The sequence below is a fragment of the Mixophyes fleayi genome, chromosome 1 (genome assembly GCF_038048845.1).
Source record: "Mixophyes fleayi isolate aMixFle1 chromosome 1, aMixFle1.hap1, whole genome shotgun sequence".
In the NCBI taxonomy this organism is placed as follows: Eukaryota; Metazoa; Chordata; class Amphibia; order Anura; family Limnodynastidae; genus Mixophyes; species Mixophyes fleayi.
In genome coordinates this window covers 125176384-125199274 of record NC_134402.1, presented here as the reverse complement: position 1 = coordinate 125199274, position 22891 = coordinate 125176384, and the positions used below count along the sequence as shown (strand labels likewise).

The window sequence follows — 22891 nt, the reverse complement described above, 5'->3', positions numbered from 1 at the left end:
GTTGGATCACTGAGTTCATTAAAGACATAAGACAAAGGAAAACGCTTTGAGTGTCATTTGTTTAATCATATTCTCTTTTCAGAATAACAGAACATTGCAATGGGTTCACAAGCCTTGTCTTACATTGGTACTTTTTGTTTCCTATTGGGTATGTTTGATTGAGCTTTCGGTATTCACTTCATACTACTATTCTTAAAGTATCTGTCTATCCAGCATTATGCAGTTAAGGCTTTGCATATTCAACTGTGTTTCCTGTTAATCTTGTTCTATAAGTCTGCAAAGGTTTGTATGTATCTGTACATATAGTATAATTTGGTTGTGTGGGTTATGGTGGGACAGTGGTTAGTATTGCTTCCTCACAACATTGGGGTAATGGGTTAAATTCCAAACAGAGCCCTATCTGTGTGGTGTTTGTATGTTCTCCGCATGTTTCCTCTGGTTGTCCAAAGACATACTGGGAGGTTAATTGGCTTGTGATTAATGGATCCCTAGTGTCTGTGTGGTACGGAATATAGATTGAAAGCTCCATTGTGGCAGGGACTGATGTGAATGATTCAATATTTTCTGTAGAGCGCTGTGTCCTATCTAGGCACCATATAAATGTGTACACTAATTTCAAATGCACACATAAAATATTATAAAGCATGCATACAACTGAGGTTTGTGTTTGTTCAGTCAATATATTGAGATTGTTGTTATTTATTCCTAAAGCTTAAACATATTTCACATTTCCATTCACAATAATGTATATTATAATGTATTTGAATACAGCACCTCTTCTTAACCAGTGACTACATTCAGGCATCACCACCCCAATAACAGGACACTAAGTGAATGATCATGATCATGACCTGACATGACATTTCCAGCCTTATTGGCTTTTGATTTGCAACTTGCCTTAATTAAAACAAGCCAATGACCAGTCTAGCACTGTCACATTTGTTTAACTCAAAATTACAAAAGAAAATTAAATTGTTGTTTTGCCACCATTGACTGATAACATAGTAAGCTGCATTACCCAGGTAACTGTGTACAGAGAAGCAGGATAAAGCCTATATTTACCCTTACGTTGTCTAACAAGGTGTTGTTGCTTTAAAATATTAGGGGTGGCGTTTCCAATTCCCTGCTCTTTGCGTGTAATAATTTTTAATGTGGAAAAATTGGATACATTTTACCTTCACGCCATTTAATAATTATTTTTATCGCTCTTGCGGGAGCTATTCAAGTCACTGCACATGTTACTTTCACTTGTCTGCATGAACTGTTCTTGCACAAATCTACTCACCTACCAAAATGTACTTGAATTTCACTGTAATGTATATTCCATAATATTTAATTGTATGTAAAAAAAAAAAAAACACACAAAAAATTTAATAAATGTATTTCCCTCTCCAATTCCACCCAAACAGCTTGGCACAAGAGCTTTTTCACTGGATCAAGATTCTTGGATAGAATATACCAATTATTAACAATGACTGAAGTAAAAAAGCTCAACCAATTTTTTTTATTAACAAAAAAACTTATTTCGGCTTTACGTCACAGTCCAGTGACAGAACACAATATTGCTATCTAAGAGCCCTGACGCTTAATGACTGTGTCTTAAATTGTGTCATTCATGGGGATCTTAGCAAGCAGGATTATAAAGGAAGAAAAAATTTACAATTGGACTAAGAGAGAAGAATTTGATTTGATATTAAAAAGTTGAATGAAGGGTTTTGAATGTTTTATTTCACTTAAACTTTACTTTCAAATATGTGTGATTTTTCATACTGTTTTGTATAATTAGCAAGAGTCTTAAGGGCCTCATGTCCATTATACTAGAACTACAGCTACTGTGGCTATACAAGTACCAGCATGTCTTTTGTCTGCAATGTATGCTGGAAAAATAAACCCATTACTTTTCACGTGAGATCCGGCAAGTAGGCACTTTGAGCGCATAAGTGGAACTTTACAGATCTGAATAATTGATGCTGGTTTTGGATGAAGCTGGAAATTTCTATTTCATGAGACATTTTACAATAGTCTTCTGTTTAGCAGCATTGCCAGTGAACTATAGGTCTACAGGGGGTGCAAAGGGACCACGGGGCCGAGCCTGTTGGCCGATCCTCCCCCTGAGGCCTCTGTTTGGCTCCCAAAAGAGCATAGTGGAGGGCTCTTAGCACAGAAGATGCATACGCTGGGCTGCACATGCTCAGAGATGACCCCTGCTCTTTTAAGGACAGAATGGGGGCCGTAAGGCTATAGCACTGCACTGCTCTGCCCCTGTGCTGAAGGTACACAGCTTGATCACATGGATTTATTTAATTAGGTCTACTCAATTACTCTAGCCAGTAGTGCCTGTTTGGATTATGGGAAGCAAATTTTGAATCAGCTTACAATTGCAGAAAGGGTTTCAGCATTCAAAGTCACCAAAAATCGAATACTTCAATCCACATAAACAATCAATAGTAACTAGTACATTATATAAATCAAATTCACTTTGTGAAATAGTAGTTCCCATGTTCTTAGTTTTATTAACATCCGTTATACATCTCACACATGTTAAGGATGCCTTGTGGTTTTTTGTTGTCTGATTCACTTAGTGTACAAAGAAAGCCTTCGTTGTATATTTACAGAACGTGTTTGATCTTAGCTGTGATCAACACTGAACATTCTGTTCCAGGAAAAGCATCCTTGTTTTTGCTCTAACACTGCCAAATATTTCATATATCATTTTCTAATTGTTCAGTTATTCAAAATCATATACCAACCCTCCTATCAATTGTGCAGTCTTCTCACAAGCATTCCTGTAAATGTATCCTTTTCTGTGAAACACTAAATAAAATGTCAGATTTTATGTTGACTATACTGGGATAAGGATGTTAAAATGACAATGTAAAAAAATAATTCTAATTGTATTTAAATTAAAAATAAAACAGTATGAACCTCAGCCTAACCTCTTAATGCACAGTAGCTGGTGGACGGAAAGAAGAAGAAAACAGTGAGCTATTTATCACAGTCATTGGCTGCTTATGAAAGGCTTTGTGTATTTGGTTTAAAAGCTTCTGTTAAAGTAAATTGTTTACTCTGAAAATGTATTTTCTACATTAAAATTGTAATTTAAAACCACATACCTTTGTTTAAGTATGTTGAGGTGTTATTCTTTAACAAAGCTGTATGTGAATATATAAAATATATGTTGTGGATATAAAAATATTCGCCACCCATAAACTGGATTTATTTGGGGAATCACCTGTGTATAATTAATGTATTTCAAAATAAATAACACTGTCTGCCAGAGGTACCAAGTTGCTAGCTGCATCATGCAGATAAATGCATATTAAAAGCAAATCTGAGAAAAGGTTATTGAAAAGCAACAATCAGGGGAAGTATATTAGAAGATTTCAAAGACTTTTAATATCCCCTAGATCACTGTTAAGTCATAAAGAGATGGAGAAGATATCGCACAACTGTGAATTTGTCTAGAACAGGCCATCTTCCAAAACTGAGCATCCATGCAAGAATGGCACTTGATAGAAGTTTTCTGCAACTCTGAAAGAGTTATAGAGGCAGATTCAATCACCCGTGTTGTTCTTCAGAACAAAGCGGCCGCAGGATTTGACAGAAAATCTACGCTGATTTTTTTTTAGTGGTTCATAGAATTGCAAGCAAAAATTAGCAGAGAAATTACTGTAGTAACAGTAATAATGCACAGCCTCGTTGGTCTTTAGAACAACGGGGCTGTGCTAATTGAATCTGTTTTGTAGACTTCTATTGCAGAGCTGGGAGACTGCTCATGGGACAACTATAGCCCAGGCACTTCACATATTTGCACTTTATGGGAAGGTGGCAAAAAGAGAACCATTGTTGAAAAACACTCACATTAAATCGTATATAGAGTTTGCCATAAAACATTGGGGAAGCTCTCATACCAAGTGGAGGAATATTTTATGGTCTTATGAGACCAAGATGTAACTTTGGCCTCCATGCTACGTTTGTACAAGCCTAACACTGAACATCATCTCAGGAACACTATCCCTACATTGAGGCACGGTGGTTGGAGCATAATGTTATGGGGATGCTCCTCTCCTCTGCATCACAAACTAGAAAGCTTGTCAATTAGAGGACAAAGTGGATGGAGAAAGATGTAGACAAATGTAACTGGAAAAACCTGCTGCAGTAAGCAAGAGACCTAGGATTTATATAGCAGCAGGACAATGACCCAAAGCATACAGCATAAATACAAATAAATCAATATCCCAAGGTGGCTCAGTCAAAGCCCAGATTTTAATCCCACTGAGAATACGTGGAATGATTTGAACACCAGCGGCCCCCATCTAACCTTATTCAAGAAATATTGTAAAGAAGAATGGACAAAAATGTTTACGTCCAGATGTACCGCGCTGAAACTTGTCCAAATAGACTCACAGTAATTGTAACAAAAGGTGCTTCTAAATCAACAGGGCGTAGGGGGAGGGGGGGGAGGCGAGGGTCGGGGTTACATGTCATTAAGAAAATATGACAAATGTATAAAACTCCAAAGGGACTGATTAACATTTTTATAGCCATGTACACCAATTTCTGTGCTGTGCATCAAAAAATGTGTATGTACACATCCATACATAGTTTTTTGTGTATCAGTAATTTGCAAAACGTACTTTTGGACAGGCGAAACGGGGGCAGGCAGGGGTGGGCAAGTTGGTGAGGGCTGGTGAAACAATATGCAATGATGATGATGACTCTCATTTTTTAGAGGGCAAATGGTAGAATGACTGGTATGTAGTAATTAATAGCCATGGTGTTACTGCCTTTATTTTTGTCACTGCAGCTCAAGGATGCAAAGACCTTTCTAGACGTTTCTCAGTTTGTATTTACAATGAACTATTAACTGAAGTAGAGGAGGGAGATGTTTATTGTATTCAATGGTAGACCCTTGTCTTTTGATGAAAGAAAAATTCAACTGCCCTTTATTTTATTGGTCATTAGCTATTGTTATTATCCTTTCTTTATATAAACTGTCAACATATTATACACTGCTGCACAGTTATTCACATCAGACCTTGCCATCTTACCAGCTCCCTTACCATAGGTATACAAGTGCACACTAGGGTTAAATTCGTCTGGAGCCAACTCACCTATCAGTAAGATTTTGGCCTGTAAAAGGAAATCCTAGCACTTGGAGGAAATTTTCATAAACACAAGAAGAATATACAAGCATCACAATGATAGCACAGTGGTAGCGATTTTACAATATATATATATATATATATATATATATATATATATATATATATATATATATATATATATATATATCAAAATAATCACAGGGAGAAGGCGCTTATAGTGTAGTATGTAAATAGACACCACACATAATGTAATCAAATGCAGCGTACTTTGTATAAATATAGATTAATCATATCTCTGATATATTACGTGGAAATAGTCACTATGCGTGCCCTCTCCCTGTGTTTATTTTGATCTCTTAGGTTAACAAGCTGCGGAAATTCGGGAAGTAGGAGCTGCTAAATCATTCACTAGACTTTTTTGTATTTGTAATTTATTCTTTATGCAAATTAAAATTAAGTAGTAGTAGCGCTCATTCAGTGTTTTCTATTATTTCTATTACATATATATATATATATATATATATATATATATATACACACACACATATATATATATATATATATATATATATATATCTATAATATAAAAGCCTAGCGGCGTGTGTTAGTCTGTGTGTGGAAAAAAAACAACAAGCTGCAGCGCCACCTGCTGGGCGGAGTTATACACTGACCTACTAAATTCTTAGCATTATCTAATATATAAAAGTAAAAGCCTAGCGGCGTGTGTTAGTGTGTGTGTGTGTGGAAAAAACTATATTTTCAGAAAGGGCTCATCCAATTGACCTGAAATTTGGTATACTGACATTATTTGACAAAAAAATTAGAATAGTGAAGTCAGTTAACTTCCATCATCCCCCCTTCCACCCGTGGAAGGGGTAGTAAAGGCTAAATTTACGAGTTGAGGGCTCAAACTCATTTTCGTGAGGTCATTTTACCTCATGAACACACATGTGTAGCAGAGTGTGTTAGTGTGTGTGTGTGTGTGTGGAAAAAACTATTTTCTCAGAAAGTACTCATCTTATTGACCTGAAATTTGGTATACTGACATTATTTGACAAAAAAATTAGAATAGTGAAGTCAGTTAACTTCCATCATCCCCCCTTCCCCCCTGTGGGAGGGGTAGTAAAGGCTAAATTTACGAGCTGAGGGCTCAAACTCCTTTTCGTGAGGTAATTTTACCTCATGAACACACATTTAAAAGGGCGCTTGCGTCGGGAAGTAACGCTCTTCCCCTGAGGAGGCCTGGGCTAGGCCCAAATGCATGACAAGAACCTTTTTAAGACCTTAAGTAGCTTGATTTGACTAGAATGCATGAGTATCATGCACGGGTTAACTTGTGTGTGTATATATATATATATATATATATATATATATATTTATTTTTAAAACGAACACTTCTGGTGATAGTAAAACCAGGTATACTGTAACATTTTACTTTATGGGAAGTTGAAATACCACTGCTACCATCCAGGATATTTTTATGTCGTTAATAATAGTTGTTCTATGTATAAATCCTGCACATATTCCATAATGATGTGACAATGAGAATTTTTCACTACAGGGTCTTCGCAACTGACACCAAAGTGCAGAACAAGCTGCCATGTGTTGAATTTAAAGCTCTCTGCAGTGATAGAGAAATTAGTTTCATGTGTACATGCTAATAGCTGACAGCTGGCATGAGGGACACTTACCTTCTTGACTTCATACTTAATGGCCAGTTTAACTCTGCTAAGTGAAGGTCTGTGAGAATCAATAGGCTCAAGATCCACATCACCATTTAAGATAGCCTCAACCTCTTCAGAGTCCCGGCACAAATCAAGGACACCGACCACAAAGTCCTTGCATTGCATAGACAGTTTGCGATAGTCATTCTGAAAAAGCAAATGAGAACTTCATTTACATAAGATAGAGCGTAAGGCAGATTTTTAAATGGTTACATTTTGGCTGTATGCAATTTGCCTTCAGAACATTACTGTTGTAAGTCAAAGAATAGCAGACATGAATGTGAGAATGTTTGTGAGATGTTTAGTATTATTTAGTGTACATTCCTCTAAGAAAAATAACCACAGGACCATCCATCAACCTAGACATATATTGCCAGGTTTACTGAGCAGCACTGAGCCTTATAAACAACCCACTACTGTTATTGAATAAATGTGCATGATACTGTTGCCAATTCCAAATACAAAATATTCTACCTCAAGGAAGTTGAACTATGCTCAAGATAAAGACATGTATTTGTAATTTAATTCACATATATTTTTCATGTGAGTTATAATCATTTTTATCTATAGAGATGGATACACTTGCATTCAGACATTACCAGTCAGTTTACATTTGTATGAACCATTACTCATATAATGCAAGTGGACTTGGAACATGTTTTTACTTATAGGTTGTCAGGATGCTTTAAGACATTAAAGGTCCTAGTCCCCACCCCATTAAAACGCTTAAACTATACATCAAAATGAGAGCGTACCACAGCATTAAAAAGTAACACCACAGCATCACTTTTAGGGGCAGATTAAATTATCCGCGAGGTGCTGGACATCGCTTTAATGCCCGACTGTACACGCGCACCTTACCAGCTACTACAGTACAGAGATCTTCGCTCTTTTTCCCTCGCAACTCTATGTGATGCAGGTGAGAATGAGCATAGATTTTAGTAAAAACTCTGGAGAAGCGATGTGTCTCAGCAGACTGTTCTGGAGACACATTGGGAGGAATTTAATTAGCCGCGAAGTGTTTCCAGAACATCCGTGAGAGACTTTGTGGTGAAGATTTTGATAGATTTGTACTGTAATTGTAATTGCCGGCAATGTGCGCAATGTGATGTCCGCTTACCACATTGACGGCAATTGAATTCCCACCATTGCGCCTAATTGAATCTGCCCATTAGAATAGGCCATGGGTCTGTGAACCGAGAGGTTTGCTCTAGTTTAGGTGTAAATTCAGAGTAGAGATTAAATAAATAATCCCCAGAGGGAAATTCCCTCCCTCTCTAGTTCCCCACTGCACCAGGGTCAGTCACCCAGGATTAGAGCTTTCAGCACTAGAATGGTTTGTATGTTTTTACATTTATTATTTCACATTTACTTGTACCTTGCTGTGGAGCTACAGCAGCTAGACAGGTTACATTGCAGGTTACAAAGAGGTTCTATTTGCAGGATTTTCACATCAAATGCTGATTCCTTGCTGTTCCTCAATGCTGCAGACCACCAGGATTAAACTCACCGCAGAGCGGAGCTAATTGTAATGCTGTCAGCTATTTAGTACCTTACCCTTGCATTGAGCGCTTATTAACAGTCAGCAACGAGCTGTGACAGCTGTAAGCCACATTATAATAATAGGGAACCACATTCTAACACTTTCTCCATATCTCATTTTATGATTACTATTAGCCTATTTCACAGTGCACTGTGATAAAATATGTCATGACATGGTACAGACACTAGTATATGGAAACTGCTTTTAAACAACACTATTCTATTAACAAGCTATAAACACACAGTATTTTGTTTTACAAGCTGTACTCTGCTGAGCCCTGTCATGTCATCAGGAAGGGTTCCTGTCATTATATTGGACTTCATTAAATGAATAAGATATCAAAACTCCCATGACACCTTCTCAGATCAATGGCACATGACATACACAAAAGGGCATATTCAATTCCGATCCGATCCGCGGTAACGCGCGTTACCGCGGAAAATGCGCAGTACTGCCGGTAATACGGTACCGCAATAACGCGGATTTTCGTACGGGTTGCGAACGAAAATCCACGTTATTGCGGTACCGCGGATTAGGTTTGTGGCCGTTCCGGCACGATCCCGCGGATCGGGATCGGAATTGAATATGCCCCAAAGAGTCTCTTCAAAAGCAGCAAACTGAATGCCTCCTGGGTACAGTTTTATCCCAAGTCTTCTGATAATCGTCCAAGATTACTTTGACATGCAGTGTTTTTAAATGTTGTGATTTTAACACTTTCCTAATTTTTAGCGCCCCACTGGCATAACTGCCGTAAAGAGTGAGAGTCTTCTCCACCAATTTTGACTGTGAAGAGTACAATGAGTTTCAGGTGGACATGAGAGAAGGACTTAAAATAACTTCATTTTTAAACCACTATGGCAGAGATACTATCTACTAGATAAGATACGTTTGTGAATCATTGTTGATTTTCCAAATATTTGCATAATAACAACTACTAGAAGATCAGGCCAATCACAGCGGATGGAACATAAAGGAACCAAGCAACACGCATCAGGAAATGTCACATGTCTATAGCTTTATAAAAGGGGCTCTCAGACCATACTTGCCAACATTGGCAAAGACTCCTCCAGGAGATCAGGGGGAGGTGGAAGTGTTGAGGGCGGGGCCCGACGGGTAACATAATTTGTCCCCACCCCCAAACATCAATCAGTTTCCGGCCAATTACAGCAGGGGGCGTGGCCACAATGACACACGATTCACGTCCTAAGCCCTGCCCCCTGCCACTTTACTATTGTGGCGTTTAGGTACCAGGAGGTTGCCTCGCTCTCCCGGGAGTCCGGGAGGACTCCCAGAAATTCGGGAGAGTAGGCAACTATGTCTCAGACACTCATTCTTCCTGGATTGTAATAGGGTCTGTGGATGCTCTCTGTTACTGCTAGTAGCCCAGACTACTGTACATTTATGTATGCTCTGCATTTACTACATGGTTGTATAAACATTACTGCACCATTGCCTACCTGATTTACTTTTTTATACATTTTACACCCACACTACAACACACAAAGACCACTGCAAAACACAGTTATTTTCTGTACTTTTGTGCCATTACTATTTGTCATTAATACCATTATCTATGTACTTGTAAAAATACAAATATTACTTGTGATATAAACCAGGGTATTTTTTACAACTCTGACTGGCACAAAACACTATTTTTGCTGCACATTATGAAATAAAAATGTCCAGTTTATTTGTAATGGATGATTATATGAAAGACATGCATCAATAAAAGAAAAACTGCCCTCCCCAACCCCCCCCCCCCCCAAAAAAAAGCTGTGTTTTTTTAAGATAGGGGTCGCATGAAATTGTGTACCGCTAGTGCATTTGGCAGTACAGAAGATAATGAACCCTGTGAATCTCTATCATCCCCTCTATCAAGTCATCATACTGCTGTCTCTATTTAGCCACATCTTTGTGGACAATATGTCAGAGTCCAACAGTGTGGAGAAGGAAGTACATCTGAAAGTACATTGAGGTGCCAGTGACGATTCACTGGCACTAAGAAACAGTTTAGAAGAAAGCTTCTAACCCAAGACATACATCATCCATACAAGCCAGACATCATCCATACAAGCCATACATCATCCATACAAGCCATACAGCATCCATACAAGCCATATATCATATAAACATTTTTTGGGGTTTTTAAATTCTTTAAATTGTCAGTCCAATTCACCAGGGATCAAAGTTTTGAACATCAGCTACGATCTAACATTTGGAAAGACATCATAGTTTTATTTGAGAGGAAAGTGCAAGAATTCAGATAACAGTTCAAATAATAACAATGTATAAGTCAATTATATAATAATATAGGAAACCGGAGCACCCGGAGGAAACCCATGCAAACACGGGAAGATCATACAAATTCCACACAAACAAGGCTAAATGTGCACTTAGCAAAAAATGATAGCTTTATGATGTGACCACACCCAAAAGTTCAATGATGTGAATGTATTCTGTCTGATTGTGCAGCAGCATGTTTGGTCACCAAACATCTTTGTCTTTACACTTGTTTACTGCTGCACGGGTGTTGCCTGGGGCTGAGTAGAGAGAAGAAAAGCCACGAATCTTGCTGAGCTGGAGCAGACTGTTTCCACCAGCATCTGATCATAACAGCCGCATCAAATGCACCTTCCCTTCTGCTTAGGATACACAGCTACTAATGCCTCTGACTCACAGAACAGTAGCTGTCCCAGTGCAGACAGGAACCTCTGCAGTTGCCTCAGAGTGACACCAACCTTACTCTGGTTCATCTGATGTTGTTGGAAGGCAAAAAACGCCAATACATCTCATTATCTAGCTCATACATCATGGAGCATCGTCTGGGCAGTGTAAAGTACTGCCAAGCCAGATACAAGTTGTGAACAGATCTCTGGGCTGTCCACATCTGTAATGGATGTTGCAGGCATTAAAAACCTGAACATCCAAGCTTGCCTGCAACTCTCTGGCACCAGATAAATCCTAGGAGTATTTACAGTAACAGCTGCAGAGGCATCATTCTATACCTGGGCACAAGTGTCCTGTGACACTAAACGCTTGTTCTTCTTCCTGCTTCTCTAGCAAAGATTGCAAGATGGCTGACAGGAAGAGGAAGGGGTGAGTCAGAATTGGGATACAACAATTAAGGTGCAACTCGCTGATTTGCTGGTAGGATAGAAAACTGCGCATTTCTACGCAATTTACAAATCTTTAAACTGGATTTGGACAATGTGCTGTGAAGAAAATTTTGGGAGATTTATGCTCTCTAACATCTACATGTCTGTTGAAAATGCTAAACTGTTAATTATCAGTTTTACATTCTAAGACTAAAAGTAGCATGTACTATAGCGGTTATTTCATTAGTACTTTAGTAAAAATATACAAATAAAATAAGTTACAGAAATCTTTAGGATATGACGATTTATACAACATAAATTTGGACTTATGGATGTAATATTCTTCTTATCCTCTGGGTCCTCAATGTGTCCTCTTCTTACTATATAGCCTCTCTAAAGTAGGGTAAGTGTCAATTCCCCTTACCCTGATATTTCCATTTGCGTGAATGTGAAGTTCTTAGTTTGGCACACTGACATCTGCTCAGTCTCCTTCAAACAGGCTGAGTGGTAAGAGAAGAGAGAAGTGCGGCAAGGGAATATTACGGCCATCATGGACCCAAGTTGATCCCCCAAACCCAAGACACATGGTAAATAGAATTTCAACACATTGAACCTAACTAAAATCTACATTTTTAATTTTGGGTAGAGAAAAACTATGAGGTATATAAAATATATTTGTATTTGTTGTTTTCTTGTAAATTTAGTTTACTAATTGAAAGTAACAAGCGTTTTTTGTGACGTGGAAGTAGTGGTAGACATAAATATCACCAAAGGCATATTGTAGGGGGAGAGGAAAAAGCAGGGACTATTAATTTTAGCCAGGAGCCCTAACAAAATGCACCAGAATAAATAAGGTATTAAGGACCCATCTCTTTAATATACTGCAAATTTTAGTCTGCCTGTGGAGTGAAATATTTTTATTACACTCCTGACTTAGAGCCAGAGACAAGACTTCAGTGCAATCAATTTACAAATTTCACACATGCCATATGTAGCAACTTCAAAGAGAAAATCACATTGTAAACTCATCATTCACAGCTTAATACCTAGACAGAAGCCGACACTCGATTAAAGAAAACTGTAACCATTTCACTGTATTCTGTAAGTGTGTTTAATTTAGTTACCCCAGAAATGAACGTAAACACAGAGATTATTGTAAACATGTGTCAGTGCTGTATAATACAATGACATGCACAGATGTGCTGCTGTGAATATAACAAAGTATCAACAATGTAACAGTCAGTGTATCAACAAGCTGGACCAGACTTCTGATTTAGTCATGTGTACCAAAATCATCTTCTTCTTATATTAAAGGGGAAATATATCAGCTTGCAAGCAACATCAACCAATCATGCCTAATATTACTATGTTTTATTTATAAAGTATTGACATATTACCCAGATTGCATGTTGAGGAGATCATGACACAAATTAAATACAATGACATGAAGCAGGATGCAGAAATTGCCCTAACCAAATGAGCTTACAATCTAAGAGCGGTGGGGGACACTTCATACATAAGGTAACTGAATAATTATTGTAGCATCCCGTTTGGAGAATGCATGTGGTCATTGTAAAGCAGCAGCATTATCAGCCATCAATAATAAAGCAGTCATTGGAGACTGGCCTTTCTGAGCAGCTAATAGCGGTGTTGTATGCTCGGAATGAGGATAGACAGGGAGAGACGGAGAGATCCTAAAATAGTTCGCTGCTGGAAACCTTACCGCATCATATATCTGATCATCTTCTTCCATCTTCAAACCTTCTTCCTCTTCTGGCTCTAGAGAAGGCTGCTGCTTTTGTGTTACACAGGTTATATATTTGTTTTTCCTGGGAGTTGTATTAAGGAATTTTCAACTTATACGTTCATTTCCTGTATTTCATTAGTTTAATTTCATGCACAGTAATATTTACCTGCCTACGGTAACAGAGTTAGTGACTGCCACAGAAATTGTATTATGATTATTTAATTATTTCCCCAGTAATCTTTCTTGGTACCAACTACCACTTCCCCCCATAAAAATAATAGAGGAGAGCTGTTGGGTAGTCACACGTTTCTCATGATACATCCAGTTCGAAAACAGCAGAGGTTTCCGCCAGGGTCTGATTAAGGGTTCAGGCCAACCTAGGCTAAAAGACTTGTAGCGACTCCTCGCCTTCCACGTCACGCTAATAAGCTGTGGGTAAAAACAAACTCATCCTTAATTTGAAATGTGACGCCCTACAACCCTCCTCCTTTCAATGTTTATGTCCCCTTGTTTTCGAAACTCAGGTCCACTTGGTGTTTTAAAGGTGTCATGGAAATCTTTATCACACTTTTCATTTTCATTAAAATCCTAACTGCACAGCAGAACGGAGGTGTGAATAACCACTACTGAGGGTGATGGTGGAGGTGGCTGTCACACCTGCACCTGTCGCAATCCTGGGCTCTCTTACTGGCTTATCCTCAAGCACCCGACCAAGTCTGATTTATTGTACTGAACCTTGGAAATACATCAAGAGCGAAACCTTACATTTTTCATGTTTTTATTCTTTTTACTTTAGAGAACTACAATTCTCTTATATTTTAAAATTAATTTCAGTTTATACCTCTCCATCACAATTTTGCACCCCAAAATATGTCTTGCGCCGTTAGGCTGCAGCCTAGTTAGCCTATTGGATAATCAGACCCTGGCTTCCGCCTAACGATAGCATAGAGATGCAGCCTAATGATGATAGTAAATACAAAAGTCGCATTACCCTTTTTGTACACAGTGTTATAATGTAATGAAGTGTCATTGTCACATACATGAAAGAGAATTGTGTTATGACAGTGCTATTTACAAATGTGCATAAAGTCACATTTTTCACGTAAATTTAATAAAATACAAATACACCTACATCTATCGTTTACCGCTGTATAAATCCAATAAGAATCATTTTTCCTGCTGTAGGCCAAATAGAAATGACATATAAAAAATCTGAATAGACGGCCACAACTTGACATAATATAGGAGCGGCACGAATAAATGAAGTACTAGAAACTGAAGGGGTCAATAAGCAAATAGTCAATCAGAAGTGGGTAGATAGGGCTGCAGCCATCATCATTGAATCTTTACACCAGCTTCTACTACCCGCGAAAGGTACACCTCCTAGAAAGCTTATCAGGCTGTGCTATACCTACATGTACACACCATTACTGTACTCAACTTATGATTGCCAACCTCATTCAGCCAAGTCTAAGATACGCACAAATCTTGATACCGTCGCATTTTGGTGCACATATGCAGTAAAGAAGGCTGTGTATGTTTGTTACAAAAATGTATGCATGCCCAATTCTAAATCAGACCCTTAGGGTGTATTTACTACAGTCCTGCTGCTTTCATGTACTGCATTCCAAACACTGATAGCTGTCAGATTTACAGATTTAGTCAAAGTAAGCAATTTGCATGACAAATTATTCCAAAATCCTCATTTTTAAAACATGAAGATAAAATGCAGAATTCTACAGACTTTCCACAGCAACTCTATAAAAAAGTATTTCCTCCTCCTCCTCCATTAACACAATGTATTTCACAATGTACTGTTCAATGACAATAAGGCTACGTACACACTGGTATTCACAATGTATTTTTTATTGCATGTTAAAACAGTCTGCGTTTGTTTGTGTATTTAATATGCATTTTATATGTAGTTTACAAATGTTTTCTGTGTTTCTTTAAACTCACATTTATGATAAAACAAAAAATGATCTATTACAAGGCAAACATATATGAATATGCTTCTAACTATCTCTAATTGCATTTACAATGTATATCCATTAAAACGAATGTAACTTTTCAACTGCATTGATGTAGATTTTGCACCGGCAAATAGAGAAAATTGACAAAAAAATTGGAAGACATTATTAATGATTTTATTAATACATCAAACTTGGCTATACAGATAGGGGTAAGAACAAATGTGTATACACAAATGCTAACAACATTAAAAACAAATTAGCCCCATCTGCCCCCTTCACACAGAAAACAAATAGTGACAGTGGTATGGAATACATATTAAGAAATGCAACCTGTGTAAAAATTATGCTCATAAAGTATATGTGTTCTCTTCGCTTAGGAATAAGAAAAAATTTAAGTTATACAGATATATTAACTGCAATTCCACATATGCGGTTTATCTACTTAGCCGCCCTTGCCTGCATACAGTATGTTGGTAGGACAAATATAGAGTTAAAATAATGGCTTTATGAGCACCAGCCCTATATTAAACGAAAACACACATACCATATGTGACTGGATCACTTATAAATAACTTATGGTATAAATTTAGTTAAAGGAAATAACGCAGGGCGCTTATTTATATAAATTGCCAACGCACTTATTTTTGATATTGTGTATTTTTTGATATAGGAAATCTTTATTTCTGAGACCAGGGGAAAAAAATTAGTTTTTCTCCATTTTAACCTTGCTAGAGGAAATGCATTATATCTGATGTATATATCGGATACAATAAGCCTTTGTTTAGAAAGTCTTTTGTATATATTGGTGTAAGGAAATACCTTGTTTTGGGTTTTGCAACTTTTCTTGGAGAATTCTTTTTTATGGAGGAAATGTGTATTCTGCAACTGTTGGAAGAAAGCACCCATGCTAATCTCATGTTAATTAGCCATTTTGATGTGAGTGTACAATACACCTTAAGGGAAAGGAAGGGGTAATTAGAGTTGCTGTCAGATGTCCACTGTGTCCAAAATAAGAAGCAGGAAATCACAGCAAGGTTTTAGGATATCACAGATAGGCGTAAATATTGTTAGCTTTGCATTGTATGTAAATCCATGTTTGGGTAAACAAATTGCACCCTGATTCTAAAAATAGCCTGTGAGGCTGTGTCTAAAACTGTATAAAAAGAGAGCCCTTGTACACTGAAATGTATCCTTCTGATGTTCCATCTGACCTGATCACTGATACCTTTAATCAGTGAAACTGTCTTTGTCAGCGAAATAAACATCACTCTCTGCTTCAAGACCATGCTTGATAACTTCTTCAATATTGCTGTAAACCTACAGATTAGACCCAAAATCTAATCCGTTTCCGGCTGTCTGAGGTTTGGACCCAGCTCGCCAGTACCACCGTTCTGCCCGCTACCCAGCAGCTCTGCCATTGTGATAGGCCAGGAGGGACCCATCCACAGCACCCGGATCCATAGGAAGCGGTCAGGGGTACCAGCCCAAGTGTACCAGCACGGGCGTACACTAGTACCCAGAAGGAATGTGTTTCTGGATGCCAGATCAGCGCGCGCGGATGGAACAAGGTAAGTGGTGTGTATGTGTGTGTGTGTCAATAAAGTGTGTGTGAGATGTCAGTACAGTGTGTGAGATGTCAGTACAGTGTGGGTGAGATGTCAGTAAAGTGTCTGTCAGTAAAGTGTGTGTGAGATGTCAGTATAGTGTGTGGCAGTATAGTGTCTGTGAGATGTCAGTAAAGTGTGTGTGTGAGATGTCAGTACAGTGTGTGTGCGTGATGTCAATACAATGTGTGTGTGTGTGAAGTATGTCATTATAATGTGTGAGGGAAGTGGGTCCTTAATTTAGTGTGGGTGGTAGGAGGGGGCTAGTTATTTAATGGGTGCAATTTTGTTTGTGGGGGGCAATTGAATTTATTGATGGGGCTTTTTGGAGGGAGGTAAATAGGTTTATATATTAAATGTATGTGTTATCTAATGCCAGGGTTGGTTGGAAGGAAATAGATCTATTTAGCAAATGTGAATATTATTATTTTAATGTTGGGGCTGGAGGAAGACCTAATTTAAAAACGTGAATGCTATTAATTTAACACCAAGACTGTTTGGAGTTTTCTAAATTTAATGTACCCATTTTTTTTCCCAAATAGGGCCTCCAACATTCCAGGATCCAGACAAGTAGCAAATGAGTTAAGAAACCAGCAGTCACAAGTGGTGAAAATGACAAGAACAGGTAGGAGAGAGCAGGACAGTCTGCCAACTGTCCTGATTATGGTGGGACAGTCCCAAATTTGGGTGACTGTCTCACTTAGAACAGTTAGGAGGTATGTCCCGCTTCACTGTGTACTGCTTGTGAAGGCAGAACTGTGTGCACCTAACTGTAGTACACACAGTATTGCTTGTGTATTTGTCTAAAATGATAACCATATTACATCATAGGGGCCCCCTGTCTAAAGTACATGGTGTTAGATTGACACCTAGTGCTCTACTCTTCCTTCCAGTACCACCCCTAATATTATTTGGTTTATGTTAACCCTAAAACAAATAACCCTATTATTATATAGGGCATTTTGATAAATCCCATTATGATCAGCCAGGTATGTTTAAAAAGATAAAAAAAAGTGGTGTAGGGAGAAGGAACATATAAAATAAAATGCAATATAAAGTGAGGTCTGTTTTTTTGTTGAATTATTTATTTTTATTATTTAAGATTTATTATTAATAATAAAGAATCGCTGGATTAAGCAACACTAAAATAGGCTCTTTTTATATTGATCAATATATATTGTACCAAAAACCACCATTTAAGGAAGGACTTCTACTTATAGGCCAGTGCTGTGTGCTTGATCCCCGGGCTAAAGTCTGCCAGCCAGACCCTCTGGGGCGTATTCGGAATAATGAAAGGGGACGGTGGAAAAGTAACCCCAGCTGATTCCCAGCAACAACAGACAGGGTGGCATAGGCGGTCCATCCTGTCACACCATATAGAAACATTTTACAGCTATATATCTCTTTCATACAGTTCCAAGGAATAGGATTAATAGCAATAAATCCTAGATTAGTGACCGCCGAGCAACACTGCTGGAGCTAGAGACATTTTGGATCTATACATTAGAAACACTTACCTCTTTGGTTTTGAAACATTTGGTTTTAATGTGCTTTTGCAATAAAATGTTATATATAAATTGTATATAATGATCTTACATATGTAATGTGATAATGTGTATGTTTAATCTGTGTTTTTAAATTTGTGCTTTGCCTTTGCTATTAATCAGCGCACTTATTATTATTATTATTATTATTATTATTATTAACTTTGACTTAAAAGGTGCCACCGAGGGTCCGCAGCGCCGTAAATTTCATATACAGAAAACAGAACCAAGACACAACATGATACTAATATATACAAACACAGGTGACAGGGTAAAGCAAATCAGATTATATCTGACAGATAGAGAAAGGGATGGTAGAAATCAGTAAGAAGAAGGCCGAAGATTAATAAAACAGGGAAAACAGGGCTAGGTAAGCAGGCCAAGAGGTACAGAGGGTGAAGGAACTGTAGAAGGAGCACACAAGGAAAGAGGGCCCTGCTCATGAGAGCTAACAACCTAGAGGGAGGGGGAGACACATAAATGGGGGTACTAACTAGGGGAGAGAGCCAGGACAAGAAAGTTAGGAGGACTGATAGACTTGAATAAAATAATGAGTCTTAAGGGCACGCTTGAAGCCTTTGAGAGTAGATGCTAACCTGATGGAACATAAGCAAATTAGTAGCACATGTATGCTGAGAAGCTTCCTCCACTGGTCATACAATCAGAGTGCCCTTTTGCCTGTAGAAGAGAATATGTTTCCTCTAGCAATGTAGAGTAGGGGCATTTACTCCATTAGCCTGGTGCCTATTTAGTAAGTATTCCAATGCTTGCCTGTACAACAAATATGTAAGTGCAATATATTTGACATATTTTTCAATAAAACTGACAAAATACTTCCCTTATTGGAAGTTTTACCTTTCACAGCGCATAACTGATTCAATGATACTGTCTTGTTTGATACTGTCTTGTTTGGTACCGTCTTGTTTGGTACCATTATCGTCAGTGTGCTCATACTCAAAGGGGGGAATTCAATTGGCAGTGTTACTCATAAGAATAACGTGTTCTGCTCACTATTACCGTTAGTGCAGTAATTTTAATGAGGGTTTCTGCTAGCGGCTCTCAGAGCTTATTCTTATGAGTAACACTGCCAATTGAATTCCCCCCTATCAACGATAACATGGGCCCCATTGAAAATAGGATTATGTGATTATATTCAAGTGCAAATTAAATGAAAGACATTGTGAAGAAACTAAATAAGCACTTTCTCCTATTATGCGGTATGAAATTATACCTAATGGGAGCCCAAAAGAAGCTCAACAAGATATAAGCACAGGAGATGTGGATCCCAAAATGAAAAAAATATTCTTCAGAAAGCCAGAATACTTATATCTACATGATCTGCCAGCAAATAGAAGTTTTGTGACATAGATGTTTACCAAAAATCTGTATGCCAAATTAAGATTTGATTAAATTAAATGATTGGAAAATGTTTAATCATTTTTGCCTTAGGGCTGAAAAGCGATATTTAAAGTTATCAGATTCTCTATACCTCTAATGATATACATACCCACTAGATATGTAACCACTGCTCTGATCAGATCATAGAGATCTCTATGGGAACCCCACTGTCACAACAAATATATAATTTTATATATTTGCTTAGAGGGCTGGCAGACTTAAAACTACTACAAGCAGCAGTCAGTTCTGGCCTGTGCATGAAACAAAAGTCAAATCCCTATAATGAAGTCCTTTCAAGCTGTGTAGTGAGAGCAATTGATCACCAATGCTTGGTATTTGAATGAAGCTGCAGTCAAATTCCTAGTGGGTACTTCCCTAAGGGATAATTGTAATTGTATCGCACCATGCTGCAAGATTGTTGCAATAAAGGAAACATTAACAGTAGATGTGACTATCTGGCAAGATGTATTGTTGTGAATAAGGAAGGGAGATGAGAGAGCTCAGACCACTATCTTTTGAAGCAGAATTAATGCATGCTGACACTAATCTCCATATATTCTCCATGTCCCAAGTAAACTGGTTAGAGAAGAAATTTAAATATATGTGCTAAGTTCTCTATCAGTGGTCTGCATTAATTAATACAGTAACTTGCAAATCTTTTTCCTTTTATGGATATTAATTGGGGGTGGGTACTCTTTTATTTTGTTTGTAGTCTTATTTTAAGCTTCACATTTTACTTGTTAATTTTTTTTTCCTTTTAAATTAAATTTGTGTGGGGGCTGATTTATATTGAATTTGCCTAACATTAAAGTAAACACAGCGTGATTTTTCTTACTGTGAGATAAGCTTTTATTCTTTCAAAATCAATTCTCTTGATATTTCCATTTCCCCTATGGTCCAATTGTTCTCAAAATAATGCTTTTAAACTCTTGTTCTGTTATAGTGCTGATCATGTTCTTAGTTCCAGAAATAACTCCACTCACAAACACCCATTGAAAGTGTATTAAAATAACTTGGACACAAGTCATGAACTATATTCAGGGTATCCAAGTTCATTCTAGTCACTTAATGTTGTTTCTGTTGTGAAAGGAGAAAGCAATTGTAGAACAAACTGGAAAGATAACGTCATAGAGGGCTTTTAAAGAGGCACTCAGCGGACCATAACATGACTACTTTCCCATTTTAAAAAAATAGAGTTGCATTCAAGATGGCCAGCTTCAAGATGGCCACCACACTGGTCAAATTTAAAGATTTCCACCACACCAACATCATGTGTGTAGACAATGGATTAATATTTCCTTACTCATTTCGTTTAAAAGGGTGTTTCCACACTTATGGACCACCCTGTACTTTGACATTACTAAGCAAATTTCATATTGTTTTTTTTTTTTTTCAAAGGAGATATTCCTTTTGTAAGCACCAGATAGGGAAGATCTGGCATATTCACAATAATTACACTTTTCCTTAAATTCTTTCCAGTTACGGAATTAGCACAGAAAATTACCCCACATTTTATCGTCTATTGCAATTATAATATTATGACAGTAATAGCAACTATATGACAAGAAGAGATTTTGCAGCAACTTATACTTGTATCCAGTTTCGATATTGTGTATTGTGTAAACAGTTCTTACTTATAACCAGCTTCAATATTGTGTACTGTGTAAACAGTTCTTACTTATAACCAGCTTAAATATTATGTACTGTGTAAACAATCCCTCGCTGTAACCAGCTTAAATATTGGAAGGTGACACATGCAAGCTGAATACTATATTGCATATTTCAAAAACTGTAAATTTGTTTTCAAATACTTACCATCACTTTAATTTCCTGGCAGTTCCCATGGCAACATGGCACAATTGGGTTATCTCTGTCCCCAAGCCATAACATACAGATCACTTTCATGATAAAAAAAAAAATAGACTTACCTTCCCCCTACATTTGGTGCCCTTAGCCCATTAATAAGTCAGAAACAATAATGGTTGGAAATATAATGTAGGCATGTCAAGGGACCCTACAGCAAAGAAAAATTACGGCATCTATTAACAATTTTCTATTTCCTGGTTGTCCCATGTAAATAACAGGGAGGGGAAAAAAGCGGTTCAAGACAAACACACACTGAAAGGTAAATTAACTGTGCACTTACTAAAAGAAGTATCCTTCTATCTGTCCACACAGAAGAGATGTCCCTACTGAAATAAGCATTTTTCCTTCTGGAGCAAGTTTTACCTTTGTCTTGTAGGCTGTCTGGATCATCTTGATGATCCACGGAAGCTCACAGTTCCTTTTTGCATTATTCTGGCATGACAAAAAAACAGCCCCATACCATTATTCCTCCTCCACCAAACTTCACAGTTGGTATAATGCAGTCAGGCAGGTATCGTTCTCCCGGAATCTGCCAAACCCAGACTTGCCCATCTGACTGCAAAACAGAGAAGCGTGATTCGTCATTCCACAGAACACGTTTCCACTGCTCCACAGTCCAGTGTCGGTGTGCTTTACACCACTCCACCCGATGCTTGGTAATGTGAGGCTTGCATGCAGCTGCTCTGACATGGCAAACCATTCCATTAAGCTCCCGACACTCAGTTCTTGTGCTTACAGTAACGCCAGTGGAAGTTCAAAACTCTGCAGCTATAAAATCAGCAGAGCGTTGGTGGCTTTTATGCACTATGTGCCTTAGCAGCCAATGTTCCTGCTCTGTGATTTTACGTGGTCTTCCGCTTCGTGGCTGAGTTGCTGTTCCTAAACACTTTCACTTTCTAATAATATCACTTACAGTTCACAGTGGAATATCCAGCAGTGATGAAATTTACCGAACCGTCTTATTCCAAAGGTGGCATCCTATCACAGTACCACGCTTGAAGTCACTGAGCTCTTCAGAACGACCCATTTTGTATCACAAATGTTGCAAATGGAGACTGCATAGCTAGGTGCTTGATTTTATACACCTCTAGCAATAGGTCTGATTGAAATACCTCAATTCAATACTTAACAGGTGTGCCAAATACTTTTGTTCATATAGTGTGTATAGTGCTAGATTTTGCTAGGCGGTGGCTGACAGATAGAAGAATAGTTAGATACTGGCCAATGGTTGTGATGGTAGCTCATTTTGAAAGTCAGTATAGTAGTACAAGATCAGAGGCAAACTGCAC

At 37.9% G+C, this 22891-nt stretch overlaps 1 protein-coding gene across 1 annotated transcript in view; it reads right to left on the bottom strand.

Annotated features, from left to right (window-relative positions):
• Positions 1 to 22891, bottom strand: part of TRPC3 (transient receptor potential cation channel subfamily C member 3) — a 167339-nt gene that overhangs the window by 35436 nt on the left and 109012 nt on the right. Inside the window, exon 3 of the mRNA XM_075200321.1 lies at positions 6800 to 6979. Within this exon, the coding sequence (XP_075056422.1) occupies positions 6800 to 6979 (180 nt within the window). The remainder of the gene's footprint in view (positions 1 to 6799; positions 6980 to 22891) is intronic.